Source organism: Schistocerca gregaria, chromosome X, assembly GCF_023897955.1.
Source record: "Schistocerca gregaria isolate iqSchGreg1 chromosome X, iqSchGreg1.2, whole genome shotgun sequence".
Taxonomy (NCBI): domain Eukaryota; kingdom Metazoa; phylum Arthropoda; class Insecta; order Orthoptera; family Acrididae; genus Schistocerca; species Schistocerca gregaria.
Window position 1 is genome coordinate 504,936,398 of NC_064931.1, and position 22,749 is coordinate 504,959,146.

The 22,749-nt window shown below is 44.7% G+C and overlaps 1 protein-coding gene across 4 annotated transcripts in view; it reads right to left on the reverse strand.

Moving 5' to 3' along the window:
• The window catches only part of LOC126299607 (protein purity of essence), a 417,439-nt gene that overhangs the window by 360,352 nt on the left and 34,338 nt on the right, over positions 1 to 22,749 (reverse strand). For all 4 annotated transcript variants that reach the window (XM_049991638.1, XM_049991641.1, XM_049991639.1 and 1 more), the window contains exon 4: positions 7,087 to 7,289. In XM_049991638.1, the coding sequence (XP_049847595.1) occupies positions 7,087 to 7,289 (203 nt within the window). The remainder of the gene's footprint in view (positions 1 to 7,086; positions 7,290 to 22,749) is intronic.

Consider the following 22,749-nt stretch of genomic DNA (forward strand, 5'->3'; position numbering starts at 1 on the left):
ATTATTAGCTAATAGGCAATAAAGAGTCCAGTTTTTCTGAAGAGTTCTTGTTCTCCTGGTTACAAATAATCCTATCCAGTACTAATTGTGAGGGTTTACCAAAAAAAAAAGTGGGGGTGGGGGGGGGCAGGATGTCAAAATTGCCGACTGGAAGCAGGAGAGGCGCCAAAGGACACCTCACTGCACACTTAAGACCAAATAACGTCGAAGATATATCTTTTATGTAACAGACTCTTCATAAAGATGTGCACTACAAAAGGAACTTATTTTTGGAAGGTCTTTTCTTTAATTTGTGACATTCTGATGCGCAAAGTAGTCCGAGTTATAATTGGGGGGGGGGGGGGGGGGGGGGGGGTTGTCTTCACATGACCCGTTTTTGCATTTAGTAATATTTCTGTTTCCTCTTCATTTACTGCTCTCACGTCAAATGAAAACAAGACAGATTTCTGTGGCTGGGAGCTATCAAGTGAATTAAAATACATTCACATAATTACGGAAGGGTAAACTATGTTACTACAGGGTGTTTCAAAAATGACCGGTATATTTGAAACGGCAATAAAAACTAAACGAGAAGCGATAGAAATACACCGTTTGTTGCAATATGCTTGGGACAACAATACATTTTCAGGCGGACAAACTTTCGAAATTACAGTAGTTACAATTTTCAACAACAGATGGCACTGCAAGTGGTGTGAAATATATAGAAGACAACCCAGTCTGTGGGTGCGCCATTCTGTATGTCGTCTTTCTGCTGTAAGCGTGTGCTGTTCACAACGTGCAAGTGTGCTGTGGACGACATGGTTTATTCCTTAGAACAGAGGATTTTTCTGGTGTTGGAATTCCACCGCCTAGAACACAGTGTTGTTGCAACAAGACGAAGTTTTCAACGGAGGTTTAATGTAACCAAAGGACCGAAAAGCGATACAATAAAGGATCTGTTTGAAAAATTTCAACGGACTGGGAACGTGACGGATGAACGTGCTGGAAAGGTAGGGCGACCGCATACGGCAACCACAGAGGGCAACGCGTAGCTAGTGCAGCAGGTGATCCAACAGCGGCCTCGGGTTTCCGTTCGCCGTGTTGCAGCTGCGGTCCAAATGACGCCAACGTCCACGTATCGTCTCATGCGCCAGAGTTTACACCTCTATCCATACAAAATTCAAACGCGGCAACCCCTCAGCGCCGCTACCATTGCTGCACGAGAGACATTCGCTAACGATATAGTGCACAGGATTGATGACGGCGATATGCAGCATTTGGTTTACTGACGAAGCTTATTTTTACCTGAACGGCTTCGTCAATAAACGGAACTGGCGCATATGGGGAACCGAAAAGCCCCATGTTGCAGTCCCATCGTCCCTGCATCCTCAAAAAGTACTGGTCTCGGTCGCCATTTCTTCCAAAGGAATCATTGGCCCATTTTTCAGATCCGAAACGATTACTGCATCACGCTATCTGGACAATTTTCGCGAATTTGTGGCGGTACAAACTGCCTTAGATGACACTGCGAACACCTCGTGGTTTATGCAAGATGGTGCCCGGCCACATTGCACGTCTTTAATTTCCTGAATGAATATTTCGATGATCGTGTGATTGCTTTGGGCTATCCGAAACATACAGGAGGCGGCGTGGATTGGCCTCCCTATTCGCCAGACATGAACCCCTGTGACTTCTTTCTGTTGGGACACTTGAAAGACCAGGTGTACCGCCAGAATCCAGAAACAATTGAACAGCTGAAGCAGTACATCTCATCTGCATGTGAAGCCATTCCGCCAGACACGTTGTCAAAGGTTTCGGGTAATTTCATTCAGAGACTACGCCATATTATTGCTACGCATGGTGGATATGTGGAAAATATCGTACTATAGAGTTTCCCAGACCGCAGCGCCATCTGTTGTTGACAATTGTAACTACTGTAATTTCGAAAGTTTGTCTGCCTGAAAATGTACTGTTGTCCCAAGCATATTGCAACAAAAGGTGTATTTCTATAGCTGCTTGTTTAGTCTGTATTGCCGTTTCAAATATACCGCTCATTTTTGAAACACCCTGTAGTTTCAGATTTTATTTTATTTTCACTTTTCTGACAGTCAAGCATTAATTGCCTTACAGAACAATGAAGTTATTTTTGTCGGTTTAATAAATAAATTTGGCTTTTATTAAGCTTTCCTGCTGAGGCAGTCAATTTATTCCACACTATTGGCTAGTTTCAACTGTTCACTGCATTTCATGTGCGCGTTTTCATCTTCTGGCACATATGGCATTATGCCATAATAAAGAACCAAACATGAGATAATACAGTACTGGTACTCCAAGAAAATTTACATCCTGAAAAACACACTAAAAAGCTTAATATCTAGTTGAGGCCTACGTCTTTGACAATCTGGACATACAAATGTGCACTGTAAGGCGAACTATGCATTTTAGTATGGTTCACGAAATTCTGACACTCTTGGAGTATCCTCTGGTGTCTTGTTTCTTTTATGACAGAATGTAAGATCTTTTAATGTTTTACATGTACGAACATACGGGCTTCCTACATCACCGTAGCTGCGCAAGCACGGTGACGCCACTTATCTGGCGCTCTGACAACTGCTGAAATGAATCTATTTCTAACAGGTCACGGGAAAATATTGCGAATTGTTGTTCGGAAAGCGATATTTTCAAAGTAAATTTCCTTTTACGCAAGGTGAACTATGTGCGTGAATGTACTATCGATTTCTTAAATGACATAGTGTTTGGTCTCTTAATAATCAGCTCTTTGATGGCGAGCCACTTAGAAGAATTTCGAGCCCAGGAGACCAGAGATTTATGTCGGTATTAAAAATTTTGCTGGCGTATTTATGTGAGGTATCGTAAAGTGTAACATGTGCTAAACAGATCAACATTATAAGTGAAAGCTTAGCTTCTCTTGTAGCTTATTAATCTTCGAGACAAATATTATATGCAAAAGCTTTGCTTTTCTTGTAGCAACACTATGTATAGTAATTTAAACCATGAACTTTTCCTGTTGGTGGAATTCGAATTTATACTTTCGTAATACGAAAATATGCAGCGTACATGTTGCTGCACATCAAAGATATTTCCAAAACGCGTTTTTTTTCCCCCAAGAATCGTTTTCTAAAGTGCCGGGAAATTCTACATTGCTGTATAAAACCATATCCTATCAAAGAATAAGTTTTGAATTTCCGAGGGAAAGTATACTGTCACTTAACATGGCAAAAGCATATTTTCATCCGAGAGATCCAGTAGAAAACCAGGAATTTTTTCTCCTTGTCCACATATACACCCCGGTGCAATCAGTGTGCTACGAGTGCAGACAAACAAAACTACGAGTCAACAATTAATTGTTATGAGAACAGGTGATGACATGGGTTTCATTCCAGGTGCACTCCTCATATTACTCAAGAAGAAAAATTTCATATCATCCATAAATTGACATCAAAAATTTTTAAAACTATGTAGAATCACAGCTTATTCTAGTATTAGCTCCAAAAAATAACATTTTTGATAATACTCCATATGACAATAATCAGGAGAATAAACCATCATCGTCCAGTTACTTAAAATGTGAAATACAGTTCTGGCTGTGTAATAACACACATCATGAGTCAGATCAATACAAACGTTTGTCATTAGATTTAACCTGTAATATTGCCGGAAATAATATTTGTAGTCTACATTTATCAGGGACATTATGCTTTGAGCTGGGGTTGGGGGGAAGAGAAAAAAAAGGAAATGATGGATGATGCTTTTGCTGCCACAGAAAACGTCGCACGGACGGTAGTTCTATAGATACCAACACTAAAGCTTCGCGAGCACTAATGTGAGATAGATACTGTAAGTCTCGTTTCTGTTCGAAATGGGCATTAAGTTCAGTAAGAAAAATAGCAGGGCTCCACATATTTCTGACCTTTACAGTGCTGACTGAACTGTGCAGTATTTCCACTACGAATCAGACTATCATGGTACACTGCACTAGACAAAGATAGGCAGTATCCAATCAGACATGAAAAGCTACTGGTAGGGTGGGGTCAATATGCATACATTCAGCTGCCTTCAGTGGGTGCAATGGCCATCTCTTAATGACAGAAATTCATGAAGATGATTGCTGATCAGCCTCATATCTGGTTATTCACAGGATATCTTATCATTTTCTCCACGTTCATGTATCCACTTTGGTAAGATGAGCCCAATTAATTTGCAAAGTTACAGAATCTGAAATTGTTTCGAGGTACTCAAGTTTGTGGATGTTTAAACGTAGACCAAATCTTTGCAGATGACCATACCATGATTAGGATTGAGTTTCAAGACCCTCCCTGGTTTCCGCCACAAGCTTCACTCCATCAGAATATAGCATTAACCACTGTACACATTGCTGTAACTCTCCCATCATGACAACCATTACTGTAACAAAGAGCATTGGAGAGAGATGAGGTTTCATGAACACCAACCATCACAGGAAAGCTGCCAGACACTTTAGCAGAGCACTGCAAGCAGCTGCTGGTATTTTTGTACAGCATTTTTATCCAGTTTATGTAGATTTCAGGAACTTTATGACCACATGGAGCATACCAAATCATCTGATGTGGTTCTCTGTCAAATGCCTTCTCCAGGTCAGAAATGGCAAAATATATCGAGTTCCTTTTCTTGCGAAATTTCTCCATCAGTTGGTGCACGGCAAAAACTGCAGCTATTGTGCCACATCCCTTCACAAGCCCCACACTGAGTTATTGAGAGTTGAGCTATATTCCACATCCTGTTGTCGACGATACATTTGAATATCTTCACAATATGGGAGAGCAGCCAGATTGGGCTATAGTTGGTACATTCACAAGTCACCTTCACTCTTAAAAATTGCTACTGTGATACTATATGATAAATCGGTAGGTACAGGACCATGATGAATGATGGAGCTAAAAAACCCTGCCAGACAGTTGGTCACTTTGTCATTAAGTCCCTGAATTTTCCACATGTCTGGAGGAAGGTCATCATTGTCCTGGAGCCTTTTCATTTCAACAGTAAAACCTCATTGGATGACAAGTCGTTTTCACTTTCACTCTTACTACACACACACTATCACTTGTTTCCGCAATACTTTCCTCGTCACAGCCTGTAATGGATTCCCCAGGAGGAATGTCTAGTTTGCGGCAGCAGGAACAACAAAGCTTATTTGGAGGATAACGAACTTCTTTGAGCATTTCTTCAAAACTGGAAGTCCATATCTCTGTGTTGCTTCGCTGGTCCTCCTCGATAGTAGGCAATTTTTGTAAGACATGATCTGGATTAATTGGGATTAGCCTATGGTGTGAAATCCACTCTTGATGTTTTCAATAGAATTTGCTGAAATCTTAGACAGTGTCTGTTCCAGGATAAATGGAAAAGCATCCTTGGAAATGGTCCCACGAGTGTACTACTTCCATTCAGTTAAAATGGCTCGCCATGCTGCTTTCATTGGTATGAACAAGCTTAAATACAATGGTTAAAGGAGGTGGATGCAAGTAGAGAGAAAGAGAATGAATGAAATATTGTTCCGCTCACACTCTTCGATGAAACATAAAGCTATGTGACAGGATAAACTGACCCAGTCATCACTGTTGGCACATTATGCTTCTTCAAATAGGGCAATGTGATTCTAAGGAACGTGTCTTTAAATACCGGAAGATCAAACCATACACACTTATTCCTATTGAAACGGGCTCCTTGTGGGCCACCTTCTTGCACCATGTCCCACAAATGCTCAGATTTATAAAAGACGTGTGAAGGAAACTGTTTACCATTGGCACTTGCTGCTCTCATTATCGAAACACTAAATTTCGATGAATCCATCACTTTTTCAGCTTCCTTACTTCCTCATTTTGTAATTATCTGCTGCCTGTCCAGATCATCTGACACATTGGTTTTGTCATAGTTGATTAAGATGCTACGGGGGAGATTTTCCAGCATTTGCTTGATGTTGGAGAAATGCATCTCAATTGTCTATTGTCACTTCCACGTGAGCTCTTTTAATATTGTCACTTATGCAAATGGAGAGATGATCTGAATGCCAATTGAGGAATAAATGAGCTCATTCTCCTCCAAGTAAACAGTTAAGACTTTTTCTCTCTTTTTCTTGGTCAGATTTATGAAGGTAGCCCTTCACTAAATATCTAATGCCCAATTTAGGCAAAGGGAGTCCCCAATGTGCAGCCCTAAAGATGTCTTGCTTCAACATTTCTTATTCTTCCCATTTGGTACTGGTTGGCCTCCCAATTTCTTTGGATGTATTTCCCGTACTTTATCTTGTAGGATCAATATGGGTATACCGTATAAATAACACACTTTTATAGACAATAATTTATGACACTGAATATCATGAACAGCTTTATCTAAAAGTTCCGAGTCATAATTACACTGTACTTTAGCACCTTTTCTGCTTTTGTGTGTTCTCGGCATTGTCTGAAATCACCCCAGGCAGTACATAGTTTTGTAAAAACCACTGCTATTTATAACTTTACATGAAACACTCAACAAACTTGTACAGGAATCGTGTCAATGCCACAGGCTACTGAGCTCATTGAAAACAGCAGTCATAATACTTTAGTGCTAGTCGCAACAATTGAAAGTTTTCACTTGATGATACTGCATATCTTTCAACAATGTGGCTGTTCATCAAACACATTTGCATTTACTTAAGTAAACAATCAACCCAAAATAAAAGTCATAGAATGTAACAAATACAATCTCGTGCTTAAAATAACTTGTGCGCAGAAGTGAAAATGAGTGGAAATTCAGTGTTATGCAGAAGGAAAGAGAAAGTAAACCATACTGTCCAAAATCCACCTGGTGTCCAAAATCACCTCACTTGATGGAACACCATTTATGTTCCACAAGTGACACTTGGTAAAAACTTATATTTTTTTAGGTTAGTAAACACTACTGATGCCTAACAGGTAAACATGACAGCCAACATAGCAGTCACATTTGGAAATCATGGAACACGTAACAGCATCTGGTGCTCAAGAATACCAATCATCACCTGCACTTGCACCACCACCACCACATTCTGGACATATTTAGACAGAACTGTTGCTTTAAATAATGACATACCTGTAAATTTGCTGTGGTATCAGGTGGTGGTGCATCTGCCAAGCCACCAGCAGAGCCTCCTGGAGATGTTTTAGTATCTGCACTGGGGGACTCGACACGATCCTCCATTGTATCAAACTGTGGGGTAGTGAGCTGCTCCAAAATCAATCTTGATTTATCGAGTCTGGTTAATGCAAAACCTCCACTATTAGAATCAGGAACAGCTGCAAAAGAGTACACAGAATATGTGTAAAAGTAAAAACCAATAATAGCCACCATACAGATTACACACTATTTGGAAATATTATGAGTAATACCACAGCTGAAAAAAATGTAACAGTACTATTCCACAAATAATAGTAAGTACAGGGGAATAAACTTTCTGCTTCTGAAATATCATGATCAGAGTGCTATAGGACTTTTCTGTCATCTATACATATTATAAATTAAATTCCCCACCACATCTGTCTCTCTCTCCGTGAAGGCTAATCTCAGAACTATAACACGCAGTCAAATGAAAACTGAATACCCACCACAATGGGACCATAGAATAGTTCCATACAACAGTAATCACAATATGTGTTAAAACATTTGCCCCACTGCAAGACTAGATGATCAATTCCCATTTTGTTGAATGCAATCGGCCACTGACGGATCCACAACTGCATCCATTCCCACACTTCCTCATCCAACAAACTGACGTCTATATACATATTTCTTAATCTGCCAAAGAAGTTAAAATCACAAATTGAAAGATTTGGGTTGATGGAAAATGTTGCATTGTTTCCCAACCAAACTGGTGAAGCATAGCCTTCATCTGATTGGCAGTATGGGGTGGGCATTACTGCACAACAGGATGATTCCGTCCGACAACATTCCTGGGTATTTTGACTTTATGGCATGTCGCAGTTTCTGCATCGTGTCTTCATAGCATCTTTTTCACAAATTTCCTCATTCGCTTTCTCAATTAAACCATCAGTGACACAGAATCCTGCCCACTTCGTGCTTTGCCACTAAAATTGGTTCAGCCATCATTTAACTCTCTCACCTACTTTTTCACCATTCCACCTGACATTAAGTTTTCACCATCAATCTTTAAAAGTTGACAGTAAATTTCAATTGGCTTAACATTCTTTGCATTCAAACACCATACTACAAAATGCACTTCACAATTGGTCTACTCAGAGATTTTCTTAAGCATTTTGAACAATCATGAACAAATGTAAACACTAAACAATCTGGCTGTAATGGCATCCGTGGATAGACAATGAACCAGAGAGACGAGTGCAAATGTGCGGAACTGCAACAATAGTACTGTGGTGGCAGTAGAATAAAAAGGTCTTACTTTATGGAGACACCTCCAATTTTGATACAAAATGTATTGATTTGCTATTTCATTGTTTTCAATAAATCATTTAGACACCACCAAACAACTTCAATTAATATTTGGTGACACTTTTTAAATTTTAAAAATAAAAGAATGAAATAGATAAGGGAACTCATTAAATGTTACAATAACAGCAAATTAACTGGAAAAGTTTGCCTCCATACTAAATGATTTTATACTCAATAAAACAAAAATTAACTCCATCATTGCTGGGCCCGAAGTCTGGGGCCTCATCTCTTAAGTGATGAGGGAAGAGGGGGGGAGGAATAACACTTCGTGAACAAATCTGGATCCACTCAGCTCTGGATGGTAGCACCCGGTAAGGGTCTCTGCCTAGGGTTACTAGGTGAAATCTGGTCAACTGTCTCAAAGGCGGAAGAGGAAATTCAAGATTCCCAGTGGCAGAGAGAGAGAGAGAGAGAGAGAGAGAGAGAGAGAGAGAGAGAGAGCAGAAGAACTACCTCCAGGACTCTCAATCTTTGTTGTATTTTCTTGTCATCCTCAGGTTACTCATCAGTCGTGGAAGTGTGTGATGTAAACTATTTTACCCCAGGTGGACAATCCAATTATGTCAGTAGACATTCGGATTCTGGGGAGTCTGCAACATTGCACAAAGACAAGTCCAAATTTCAACATAAACAATCAGCGTACTCAGCAACTTCTAATGTAAACTCATTGTTGAAGATTGGAAAACTACAACATCTTACAGATACACTAAAGAACCACAACATACTCATAGCAGCCATTCAAGAAATGCAGTACATGGATACAAATACATTTGATTTTAACGGTTTCCGGATATACAAAAGGAAATTGGGACCGAGAGTGATGAAAAATATACCATATCTTGGAACAGCCTTTATAACAGACAAAAAATCTTAATCAATAGTTGACTGATTCCCCATTAGAAAGACTCAAGTCTTACATTCACAAGCACAAACAAAATCTTCACAATCATCAGTGTCCATGCCCCTATAAATGAAGATAACTGAGAAAAACAAGGAAAAGTGGAAGCCTTTTGGAATCAAATGTATGTTATTATCAAAAAATTCTGGATAAAAACATTATCACTCTTCTTGGAGACTTATGTACATATTGATAAATAAAAAAATACAAGACAATTGTTTCATTAGAGTTAGACAACTGATACATAATGGTATAAAAAGGATTAAGACGACTCATGAAAACAAAACATCTCCACATTGATTAAGAATTTACTAAAATCAACTCAAGAAGCTTTAACACAGTGTTCAAACAAAGGTTATCAAGATAAAAAGCTCCAATTTCGAGATGTAAAAAGGACCATCGTTCACTACAACACGGAAATCTGCAAGATGCAAGCAGGCTACTTAACCAAACTCCTGAATTGAGAACCGGTCCTTCAAAATTTTGAATCCATTGCAAATAACAGTGAGAAGTCAGATTCAGAACCACTAATGACTGAGGAACTACTAAAGGTAACTTCAGACTTGAAAAACAACAAAGTGCCTGGAGAAAAGTAAATAGGGACCCAACTATGGAAAAAAAAGCTGACAAAATTGCAATTGCATCCCTTCAATGTGTTTTTGATAAAATCTGGAAAGAAGAAGAGATCTCAGCAGAATGGAGAACAACTCTCATCCACCCTATCCACCCCAACAATTACAGAGGAATATCACTGCTGTATACAACATACAAGATTCTTCTAAAGTCCTTTTGAACAGAGCACAGCACCAATTAGGCCCACAAATTGGGGAATATCAGGGAGGTTTTAGAAAGGGCAGGTCATTGGCGGAACAAATACTAAACCTCGAAAACGTTATGACATACAAAAAATCAAGGGCAAAGACCTATGTAATCTCCTTCACTGATTTAGAAAAAAGCACAGGATTCGATTGACAGAGAATCTCTGTCAGGAGTCCTGGAAGAAATTGGTTTGGATAGCAAATCAATATCATAGAAGTGACCCTTACAAATACATTTTTGAAAGTTAAATTCATTGGTGAACTACCAGAACCCTTCGAAATATAAATGAGGGTGTGACAGGGAGATGGACTCTGACCACTGCTGTTCAACTGTGCACTTGAGAAAGTATTCAGAGAATGTAACACAAATATAAAGTGTGGTATAAGATTGGGTTGCAAAAAGAAGAACCTTAAAGTAAGTAACACTGCCTTTGCAAGTGATATGGCCCTGTTTGCTGAAACAATGGAAAAAGCACAGGAGTAAATCTTTGAATTAAAGAAACAAGCAGCTAAAATAGGTCTTCACATCTCCTTCGAAAAAACTAAGTCCATGACAAACATCAAGAACTCACATAAACACCTCAAAGTTCAACAACAAAAGAGTGAAATAGAAAAAGAATTTAAATATCTCAGAGAATGAATTAGTCGGAATTCTGTGGAAAGCACAGTAATGGAAGCCAGAAAAAGTAGACTAGAACTGGGCTTCCAACTTACGGAAGATAGATACAACAAAAAATACCTTTCATGGGGGTTTAAAATTACACTTTACAAGACAGTAATTAACCCAGAAGAACTGTATGCAGAGGAAACACTAAACATGAACATCAAAGGTCAAATGGAGAAACTAGAGATAACAGAAACATTTTAAGGAAAATCATGGAACCAAAATTCCAAGATAAGATAATATACATCAAAAATGAAACTCTCTACAAGAAAATCTAAAAATTTTCAGATACAATGCAAAAAAGAAGGATAAATATTTATGGGCATCTTCTCAGAATGAACCCTTAACAGATTAATTACACAAATATGACTTTTTCCTCAACTGCAAAACAAAACCCAACTGGTTTAGAGAAGCTGAGAAAGACCTAGTAGAATAAAGATTTTACAAAAATCACTAATCGATTGAACAGCTAAATTAAAGTTCCAAGACAAATCTGCACAAAACCCCAAACACATCATCCTGGTTCATTTCATTAAGGAGTGCCGTGGTCCCATGGTTAGCGTGAGCAGCTGCGGAACGAGAGGTCCTTGGTCAAGTCTTCCCTCGAGTGAAAAGTTTAGTTGCTTTATTTTCGCAAAGTTATGATCTGTCCGTTCGTTCAGCGACGTCTCTGTTCACTGTAATAAGTTTAGTGTCTGTGTTTTGCGACCGCACCGCAAAACCGTGCGATTAGTAGACGAAAGGATGTGCCTCTCCAATGGGAACCGAAAACATTTGATCGCAAGGTCATAGGTCAACCGATTCCTCCACAGGAAAACACGTCTGATATATTCTATATGACACTGGTGACGGCATGTGTGTCACATGACACGAATATGTGGTCGACCCACCTAACTTGTATAGTTGGCGAATGGGTAAAAAGATTCTTCTACCTTGCTGATTTAGGTTTTCTTGTGGATGTGATAATCACTCCAAAAAAAAGTGATGAAAATATAAGAGTTTGTCACATACACTGCAACAAATGAATGCAACAGTTTCACAGTCACAAAGTTTTCCCTGTGCTCTGTCAAAACATATGTTTTTAACATTTTCAAATTTTTCCGTGTGTAGACCATCAAATCCTGCATATGTCCCAGCAAATCTGAACATGTCCTGGAATTTTGGAGAGCGAAGTTGATTATGTGTGAGTGCCTGAACTTTGATAATTGACACACGATCACGTAAACAATACTGTTCTGTGCACCTTTGCAAAATCATAGAATCTTTTCACAAAGTATTTCACTTGCTGAAAACAAAACACATCTAATGGTTACACAAGAGGTGTACAACCTGGAGGAATGGTACTCCCACACTAAAATTGTACAATGCCTGATCCTTCTGTCCTGTAGTCGACTGACGTTGTGTGTTTCGATGTTTGTTTAGGTGTAACGTCCCCATACTACGGCACAGTTACCTTGCATCAGATGGATCGACAAGACAGATAATTGTCTGAAAATAAAAAAATTAAACTTTTCAGTCAAGGGAAGACTCGAACCAAAGACCTCTCGTTCCGCAGCTGCTCACGCTAACCACGGGACCGCGGCACTCCTGAGCTCACACTATCCGTTATGTTGCCGATCTTGCACATGGACTACTCAGTTTGTATATTTTGCTTATTTTTTTCATAGTTCCACACAACTTCTTCCTGTTTTCACAATTGATCTGTGTTCAGTTTGTCAAGGCCTATCCACTGTGCCAACTTATAACTAAATCTGAGGGGGGTGCGATGGGGGGGTTCCCTTGTGAGTTGTAATAAAATGTCACATTCTCACTTTACTTATGTCCTCCATTCACCTTCTGTCTCTCTGAAAACACAATGAAATAATAATTTTTCAATGTACTGTTAATTAAATCAGAAATCTATGGTAATAAAACAAAAGAAAATTCCAAAAAATGTGATTCATGAGCCTATCCTCTAGGTTATAGTTTCAGTTGATGCTATAGATGAATAAATTACAATACTTAACTCGGTTTCACAATGACAGAATGCTTATTGTGTGTTTAAGGTAAAAATTTATATCTCCCAAAAAAGTGAAGTTATCAATTTGAAATTTTAGCAGTATGGTTCTATTATCCTTAGAATTTGATACACTAAGAATGAAAAAGATCACTTAATAATTAATAGTACTTCTTCAAATCCACAGAGTACATGTAGCATACTGCACACAGCATTAAGCAAGTACAATGGCTCACTCGGCCCAGTGGCCAGTGTCAGCTGTGCAAGCGTGAAAACTGAAACCTGCTCTCCTCCCAGCTCCATTGCAAGCTACAACAAGATGACAAGACAGCATAATAAACTATCTCTTGCTCAAGGGTCTGATGACCTCGCTATTTAGTCCCTTAACAACCAACAAACATAACTTCCTTCACCAGGCTTGCCCTATGTGAGTTATGTAAGACATTACGCCTTAATATTTCTTCTCATTTTTGTAGATTAAGCAACGAAAAAAGTGTGCCAAATTTAAAAGACCACAAAATCTCCAAGATTGGCAATGTTTTACTGAAGCTCAAAATTTAGTGCGGACTTCAATGCGAGATACTTTTAATGGCTTCCACAATGAAGCTGCCTTGACTCTCAATATAGTCATTCAGGAGTCGTCTTTTGTGTTAAATTGCACTGATCAAATTTGTACCAAAAGGAACAAACCTGCAAGTTTGATCAGTCCTCGTGTAGTTGATGAAAAGCAACTACATTGTTGAGTATTTTGATAAAGGTTGAGCTTCGTGAGTGATTTATTTTAGGAGATTTCATGTGTGAACATTTCAAGTGGTACATAAACTCTGTCCGACACGTTTCGTGCAAATTACAAGACATTCTTTCAAGCACTTCCATACAAGAAGACTTCTGACCAACTGATTGTGTAAACTTGCAAAGAGTCATGGGTCAAGATCGTTAAGAACGTTTAAAATATTGGGTCAGACTAAATCCCTTCTGCCTGGTTTTTCGGTGTGAACTTGTTACAAAGACAGTAACATTGCATAATTAGTGTCCGGATATTAAATACGGATTTGATAGACATTTTCCTTGTTTTAGAAACAATAAACCACCTAAAAGGAAATTTTAGACTTTTTTCAAACGAGTCATCCAAGAATCCCGAACACTTGATTGTTTAACTAACTTTCAGCTACTGCCCATGGACTGGAGTTGTGTGGCTTGTGTGTGGTAGATATTTAGTCGAGTTTTTGACAACACTGCATTTGTCGGCTAAACCAGTATCTACATCGCAGAGTGACGGTACAGACAACCTGAAACCTACCTCGGTTGGTGGACTGATTGTTTAAAGGGTAGCATGATGACAACCCGACCCGCCGCACACACACTGATGAATCTGCACAAACCAATGTACAGACCCCTTCTGATGCTCTCTAGGGCCAAGTATGGTACTAAGGTTCTGAAAGAAACCACAGTAACCTCGAGATGAGTTAGGGAATGATCATCGCTGAATTCTGTTTCTTGGATAGCAACACAGATCGCAGAACAAGAGGAAATTAGTTTTTGCTCTTCTGGCAGGTGACAGTAACATCCATTGCAGATACACTGGATCATCAAACTGACCATGTTCTGGTTCTACACCTACATCCATACTCCGCAAGCCACCGGACGGTGTGTGGCCTGAAGAGGCCACGGCAGGTCACACCCCAACTTCAGTGTTTGTCACATGTGGGAATGGAAAAATGTCAATGCACATCCTCCTCCTCCCCCTCTTTCACAACTTTTAACAGCAGAGATTCTTGTGAGGGCTTATGTGCTGTGAGTGCTTGAACAGAAGAAGAGCAGGAAGCCCTGTGACCCACAAGCTGTGGCTCCTTCTTCAGCCAATGGCTAGTGTGGATTTCTAATCTGTGTTGTTGTTGTTGTTGGTGGGATGTTTAAGGGGGACTAAACAGCTAAGGTCATCAGTCCCCCATTCCAAAAAAACCGGCGAAACAAAATTTACGGAACAGGTAAAACCCCAAGGGGGGAGGAGACGCCCCTCCCCCCAGTCACTGAAAGAACAATGTGTCAGCGAACACTAGAGACAAGAAGAGTACAGACGAACACTGGACAGAAAGAAACGGAAGAAAATAAGAGGGTCGGAGACTGGTTGACTGACCATGGGTACAAAAATTGGGAAAGAGTCAACCATCCGAATACACACATTAAAATCTGCAACCAATGAGACACTCGAGGACAAGATACACAGAAAGGGAAAGGGACAGGTCCCCCCTAAATGGAACCATAAAAAGGACTACCACGGATAAAATTTAAAACGTCGTCAGCCATGGAGGCATCGTCGCATAAAACCAAAGGCAACGTGCCCGGGAGATTAAAAGTCTGCCGGAGGATGCGCAGGCGGGGACACTCCAACAAAATGTGGGCGACCGTCAACCGGGACCCACACTGACACAGGGGGGGATCCTCCTGACGCAAAAGATGTCCGTGCGTCAGGTAGGTATGGCCGATGCGGAGCCGACACAGGATGACAGAGTCCCTGCGAGAAGCCCGCAGGGAGGACTGCCACACATCGGTCGTCTCCTTGACAGCCCGCAGTTTATTCGGAGAAGTCAGGCTACGCCACTCGTCACGCCACATCTGAAGCACCTTACGGCGCAACGCCAGCTGCAAATCACGAGCCGGGAGGCCGATCGCCAAAGTGGGGGCGTCGACCGCCCCTTTGGCCAGCCTGTCGACACGTTCATTCCCCGGGATGCCAACGTGACCTGGCGTCCAAACAAAGACCACCGAACGACCAGAGCGGGTAATGGCAAAAACAGACTCCTGAATAAAGGATACCAGAGGACAAGAGGTATAGCAGCGGTCGATAGCCTGGAGGCTGCTCAGGGAGTCACTGCAGATGACGATGGACTTACCTGAGCAGGAACGCATATGCTCAAGAGCGCGCAATATGGCCACCAGCTCTGCAGTAAAAATACTGCAGCCAGCCGGCAAGGAGCGCTGTTCAACATGGGCAGCGTGGGCAAAAGCGTAGGCAGGACGACCATCCACCAGGGAACCATCAGTGTAGACAGGCTCACAGCCTGAAAACGAGGCGACGAGCGCAAGAAAACGGTGACGGAGGGCCACATGCGGAACCGAGTCCTTGGGTTCCCGTGCCAAGTCCAGGCGGACGGACGGACGGGTCATACACCAGGGAGGCGTGGGTGCACAGGCCCGGAAGGGCGGCAGAAGAGGGAACGACCCCAGTTCCGACAGCAGGGACTGGACACGGACAGCAATGGAAAGCCCAGACCTAGGTCGCCGGTCGGGCAGACGGAGGACCCTGGCAGGGAAAAGCAGGCGATGATTGGGATGGCCCGGTGAGCAATGCACATGGACAGCATAGTCGGCGAGCAGTCGGTGGCGGCGAATCCGCAGCGGGGGAACCCCGGCCTCCACCAGCAGACTATCCACGGGGCTCGTACGGAAAGCACCAGTTGCAAGCCGAACCCCACAGTGGTGTATGGGGTCCAACAACGTCAACACTGAGGGCGATGCAGACCCATAGGCCAGGCTCCCATAATCAAGCCTGGACTGCACAAGGGCTCTGTACAATCGCAACAGCGTGCTGCGATCTGCACCCCAAGACGCATGGCTCAGGCAGCGGAGGGCGTTGAGGTGCTGCCAGCACTTTTGCTTCAGCTGAGTAATATGAGGAACCCATGTGAGCCGGGCATCAAAGACGAGTCCTAAGAAGCGGCTAGTGTCCACCACTTCAAGTAGGTGACCGTCGAGGTAAAGTTCCGGATGAGGGTGGACCGTCCGACGCCTGCAGAAGTGCATAACTCGAGTCTTGGCCGCAGAGAACTGAAATCCATGAGTCAGAGCCCATGATGCCGCCTTGCGAACGGCTGCTTGCAGCCTGCGTTCGGCGACTCCCGTAGTCGTTGAGCTAAATGAGATGCAGAAGTCGTCGGCATACAAAGAAGGAGACACCGACGACCCCACAGCTGCAGCCAGACCATTAATGGCCACTAGAAATAAGGAAACGCTCAATACCGAGCCCTGCGGGACCCCATTTTCCTGTATATAAGATGAACTAGAGGCGGCACAGACTTGCACCCGGAAAGAGCGGCGCAATAAAAAGTTTTGAAGAAAAGCTGGAAGCTGACCACGAAGACCCCACTCGCGCAACGTAGCAAGGATGTGATGCCTCCATGTTGTGTCATATGCCTTCCGCAGATCAAAAAATACAGCAACGAGATGCTGACGGCGGGAAAAGGCCGTACGGATAGCAGATTCCAGCCGCACCAAATTGTCCGCAGCAGACCGGCCCTGACGGAAGCCACCCTGGGATGGAGCGAGGAGACCGCGCGACTCAAGGACCCAACACAAACGCCGCCCCACCATACGTTCGAGCAATTTGCACAAAACGTTGGTTAGTGTAATGGGGCGATAGCCGTCTACCGCCAGAGGGTCCGCACCGGGCTTCAAGATGGGAACGATAACACCCTCTCGCCATTGCGACGGGAACACGCCCTCGCTCCAAATGCGGTTAAAGATGGTGAGGATGTGTCTCTGGCAGTCCCTGGAGAGATGCTTCAGCATCTGCGCGTGGATGCAGTCCGGTCCTGGCGCTGTATCAGGGCAATTGGCGAGGGCAGCGAGGAATTCCCTCTCGCTGAAAGGAGCATTGTATTTTTCAGAACGACGTGTGTGGAACGATAACGGCGTCCGCTCGGCGCGCTCCTTTAGAGAGCGAAAGGCAGGAGGGTAAGTTGCAGTCGCAGAGCTCGTAGCAAAGTGCGTGGCAAGGTGGTCAGCAATGGTGGCGGCGTCCGTGCAGACAGCGCCGTCCAGGGAGATTCCAGGGACACCCATAGGGGTCTGGTATCCATAAATCCGCCGGATGCGGGACCACACGAGCGACGGGGAGACACGGGAGCCCAAGGATGAAATGTACCTCTCCCAGCATTCCTGCTTACGCCGTGCAATAAGACGACGGGCCAAGGCACGGAGCTTCTTAAAGGCGATGAGGGTCTCCAGAGACGGGTGCCGCTTATGACGCTGGAGAGCCCGCCTACGGTCGCGAATAGCCTCAGCAATCTCCGGCGACCACCAGGGGACAGACTTCCTCCGAGGGAGTCCAGAAGAGCGAGGGATGGCAGTCTCGGCCGCAGAAATAATTGACGAGGTCAAGACACGGACCACCTCGTCAATGTCACCCTGTGGGGAAGAAGCAATGGTGGCAGCGGAAGTAAAAGCCGGCCAGTCAGCCCTGTTGAGAGCCCAGCGGGGCAGGTGCCCAGAAGAATGACACCGGGGCAGTGACAAATAGATGGGAAAATGGTCACTACCACACAGGTCAGGATGCACTCTCCAGTGAAGGGATGGGAGAAGTCCAGGGCTGCAAAGAGAGAGATCGATGGCCGAGAACGAGCCATGGGCCACACTGAAATGCGTGGGAGCACCGGTGTTCAAGAGGCTAAGGTCGAGCTGAGCCAACACATGCTCCACAGCGCGACCACGGTCATCGGAGACAGTCCCACCCCATAGAGGGTTGTGGGCATTGAAATCGCCCAGAAGCAGCAATGGCGGCGGGAGTTGAGCCAGCAGCGCAGCCAAGACATGTCGGGGGAGTTGCCCATACGGAGGAATGTAAACAGAGCAAACAGTAATAGCCGGCGAGAGCTCAATCCTGACAGCGACTGCCTCTAAAGGCGTCAGAAGGGGTACTGGTGAGCTACAGACAGAGTGGTGAACAAAGAGGCAAACTCCACCTGAAGCTCGTTGACAGTCAGCACGGTTCTTATAGTATCCCCGATAACCGCGAAGGGCAGGGGTCCGCATTGCTGGAAACCAAGTTTCCTGAAGAGCAATGCACAGAACAGGGGAAACACTCAAAAGCATCCGGAGCTCAGGCAGGTGGCGGAAATAACCGCCGCAATTCCACTGGAGAATGGAAGCAGGAAGGGACTGGGAGGGCGTTAAGTCCACTAAGAGACAGACGGCGCCGCAGAGTCAACGGCCGCCACCGAGCGAGAGTCAGCTGTGTCCATAGGAGAGGTCCCCGAGGGTTCCGTGAGGGCGAGATCCGCGGCAGAGGCGAGGATCTCCACCGCATCCCCAGAGCCAGAGCTATTGACAGCAGGCGGTGCTGAAACTGCCGGAGCGTCCTTCTTCTTGGACACGTTCCGGTCCTTCTTCTCGCGTCTGTCCTTTGGCTTAGAGGGCTGGGAGAGTTTCTCTGAAGGAGCGTCGGAGGCTGACGACGACGCAGAAGCCCTACGACCAGCAGGTGGATGAACCTTCAGCCACTGGCTGACATCCGGCGGGGTAGCAGAAGAACCGGAAGAAGGGAGGGCCCCGAGGGACCCCTTCCGCGAGAGAGGAGCCGGCAGAGACGACGCCGGCAGAGAAGGGGGAGGGGGAGGGGGAGGTATCGAGCCCCCTGGTTTTGGAGCAGATGTCACTCCTGAAGCATGTGCGGGGGGAGTGACAGAAGGGGGTTTGCCCCCAACTGCTAAGGGGGCAACAGAGGAAGGCTTGCCCCCAGACACAAGGGGGGCAGACAGAGATGGACGGCCCCGAGGGCCAACTGAAGGCGGCACAGAGGAGGCGACAACTGCCGCCCGCGAGGGCGACGATAACGTAGCTGCAGCATAAGAAGTTTGAAGAGGGACAGGATGCAACCTTTCAAATTTCAGTTTTGCCTCACGATAAGTAAGCCGGTCCAGGGTCTTAAATTCCATAATCTTCCGCTCCTTATGAAGAACGGGGCAGTCCGGCGAGCATGGAGAGTGGTGTTCCCCACAGTTGACACAGACAGGCGGAGGCGCACATGGAGAATCGGGATGGGAGGGGCGTCCGCAATCTCGACATGTGGCACTGGATGGGCAACGGGAGGACATATGCCCAAACTTCCAGCACTGGAAGCACCGCATCGGGGGAGGGACGTATGGCTTGACGTCACAACGGTAAACCATTACCTTGACCTTCTCAGGCAATACAGCACCCTCGAAGGCCAAGATAAAGGCACCGGTGGCCACCCTGTTGGTCTTGGGTCCTCTGTGCACACGACGGACAAAATGCACACCACGTCGTTCCAAGTCAGCTCTCAGCTCGTCATCAGACTGTAACAAGAGGTCGCGATGGTAAATAATCCCCTGGACCATATTTAAGCTACTGTGGGGAGTGACGGTAACAGGGACGTCTCCCAGCTTATCACACAAGAGCAACGCCCGTGACTGGGCTGGGGAGGCCGTCTTGAGGAGGATGGACCCATTCCTCATTTTAGACAAACCCGCCACTTCCCCAAACTTATCCTCCAGGTGTTCCACAAAAAACATAGGCTTTGTCGAAAGAAAGGAGTCACCATCACTTCTGCTGCAGACAAGGTATTGTGGTACATAAGGCTCCTGCTTGGCACTAGATCTGCGTCCCTCCCATGGCGCAGCCAACGAGGGGAACGACTGAGGATCATATTGTGCAGCATCGAATTCAATTTTGCCTCGCTTAGAGACGCTGGTGGCAGTGCGACCACCAGCTTGCTGAGATTTATTGCGCTTCATTGCGCCACATCCGCCCAGATGCCACTTACTCCGAACGAGGGCTCTCCCCAAGGGCGCCACCCAGCCAAAGCAACGGGTACCTGGCCGATATCCCATTGCCCGGAGTCCCCGTGCCCCAGACAAGATGGGCACATACTCCTTGGCATGCATGGGGAGGAAACAGCTCTGGCATCTGTAGTGCGATCCCTGCGTGGTCAGGGGGCTACCACCAAGAGGGTACATGACGACCCCACCACAACGGGCTGGCTACCGTGCTGGATTTTAGGTGTTGAAAGGGTCCACAATTGCCGTGGGCGCTAAGAAGGGGATTGCGCACAAGACGAGGAGGCAACCCAGAAGACATGGGGTGTAAATCCCTCCACACGACAAGAGATAGCATGCAATATGGAGGTGCACGATGGACCAATAGAAAAACACCACGTAAGGCGTCCTTCCCCAAATGGCACGCACTAACAACGGAAATTTTGAAAATGGCAGGTCAAACCCAAGTGGGGACCATCACATAAGGCCGAAACTTTGAAGACTCCTTTTAGTCGCCTCTTACGACAGGCAGGAATACCGCGGGCCTATTCGTACCCCCGAACCCGCAGGGGGGGTCTAATCTGTGTGAATCTGAAGAGAGGATTCCCAAAAAAGAGAGAGCCTTGTCATCAATATATACAGGACGAGGATGCTGCCTCTCCGACTGGATGCATGGAATGATTCCCACACATGATTCCACAGGAATCATGAGAGGAAGGTCTATTGCCCATATGGTCAATTCTATTTGCACAACAACTGGACATGAGTGATGAGGGGGTAAATACACCAGCTACTGCCAACTCTGATTTGGTCAATATCATCAATACCAGATTTAAAAAAATCATATTTTCTCCAAGCTTCAAAATATGAGGTGTGACCAGTGACTTCTGTATTTTGGGTTCCCTCTGTAGGTCAGAAGGCTTTAAGGATCACGTGGGTTGGTTGTTCACACAGTTGCTACAGACAGGTGGTAGCGCACATGGTGAACTTTTGTCAAGTGTACGAGCACAGCCTCCACAAATCAGTTAGTATGTAGCCCAGGCACACATGACTGAAGTGCTGGCATTTAATACACCTCATCAGGGGTAGGAAATCTGGTTACACATTGCAGCAGTAACACATGATTTAGGTCTTTTCTGGAAGCCAATCTCCCTAAGAAGTGAGGATGAATTCACTGATGTTCGCCTTGTTGTCTGGCGGGTCTCAACAAGTGGATCCTTCACCTCTCCACATGTTTGTGTTCATCTGTCTGCAGTGTTATTCCTGGTGAAAAATTAATCCCTGAACCATGCCGAGGTTCTTACAGAATGCAATGGTAACAGATATGTCAACAACTTGTTTTCAAGAGTAACACCTGGGACTTTGCAATTTATGAAGTAATCCCACTTTGATTAAGATGGCAAATCGTGCTAAGGGATGAGATTTTGCCAAACACATCTCCCATATTCTCAACAAAAAATATTGGGTTAGTAGAGGGAAAGGACCCTCCAAATATTCAGGTGCAAACCAGGAGCTGAGGGGAATAAACTGTCTGGAAATCAGTTTGGCTACAACATGGCAAAAAAACAAAACAAAGAGGGAAGGTTCCTAGAGTTGTAGCAATTGACACTGAATTGTGGTCAGTCTGAAGGGACTGCCAGGGCTTCACTGCCACCATCTGATAAGTTTAGTCATTTCACAGTACCAAATATCTGCCTGCTCCGAATAAAGTGTCTCCCCATGCGTGCCACACAGGCAGAGCAAAGGCAAGCTACTGCAGTGGCCAGTGCTCACAGTCCTAATGCCTCTACAAAAACAGACATCTACTCTGTATCATGCACAGTTAGGTGACAGCTCAGGCATAAATAGTGCTACCTCTGTGGTGTCAGCAGACTACTACCATAAGGTTATCTGATGACCCCCACACACAGGCATTACTGCATTTACTAGGCAATCTTGTATTTTAATAACCGTTTAAATTTTGTGTCGATTTGTTTCTGCTCTCTGTAGATTAATTCAGACGTTTTTTGCACAACAGTTTTTAGCATGGATAGGGACTGCAACTGCTGTGTTCAGATGCAGGCTGAGTTGGCATCCCTTCGCTCCCAGCTTCAGGCAGTGTTGGCTTCGGTCACACAGCTTGAGGCTGTTGCCAATGGGCATCACTGTGGGGGTCCGGATAGGGGTTTGTTGGGGACGGCCAGCTCGTCCTACGCATCCCCCGATCGGACTACGGCTGTGACAGCCCGGGATACTGCCCACATTGAGGCTGATCCCTCACCTGTGGTAGAGTGGGAGGTTGTCTCTAGGTGTGGCAGGGGGCGAAAGACATTCTGGAGGGCTGAACGAAAGGCCTCTCCAGTTTGTCTGACGAACCGGTT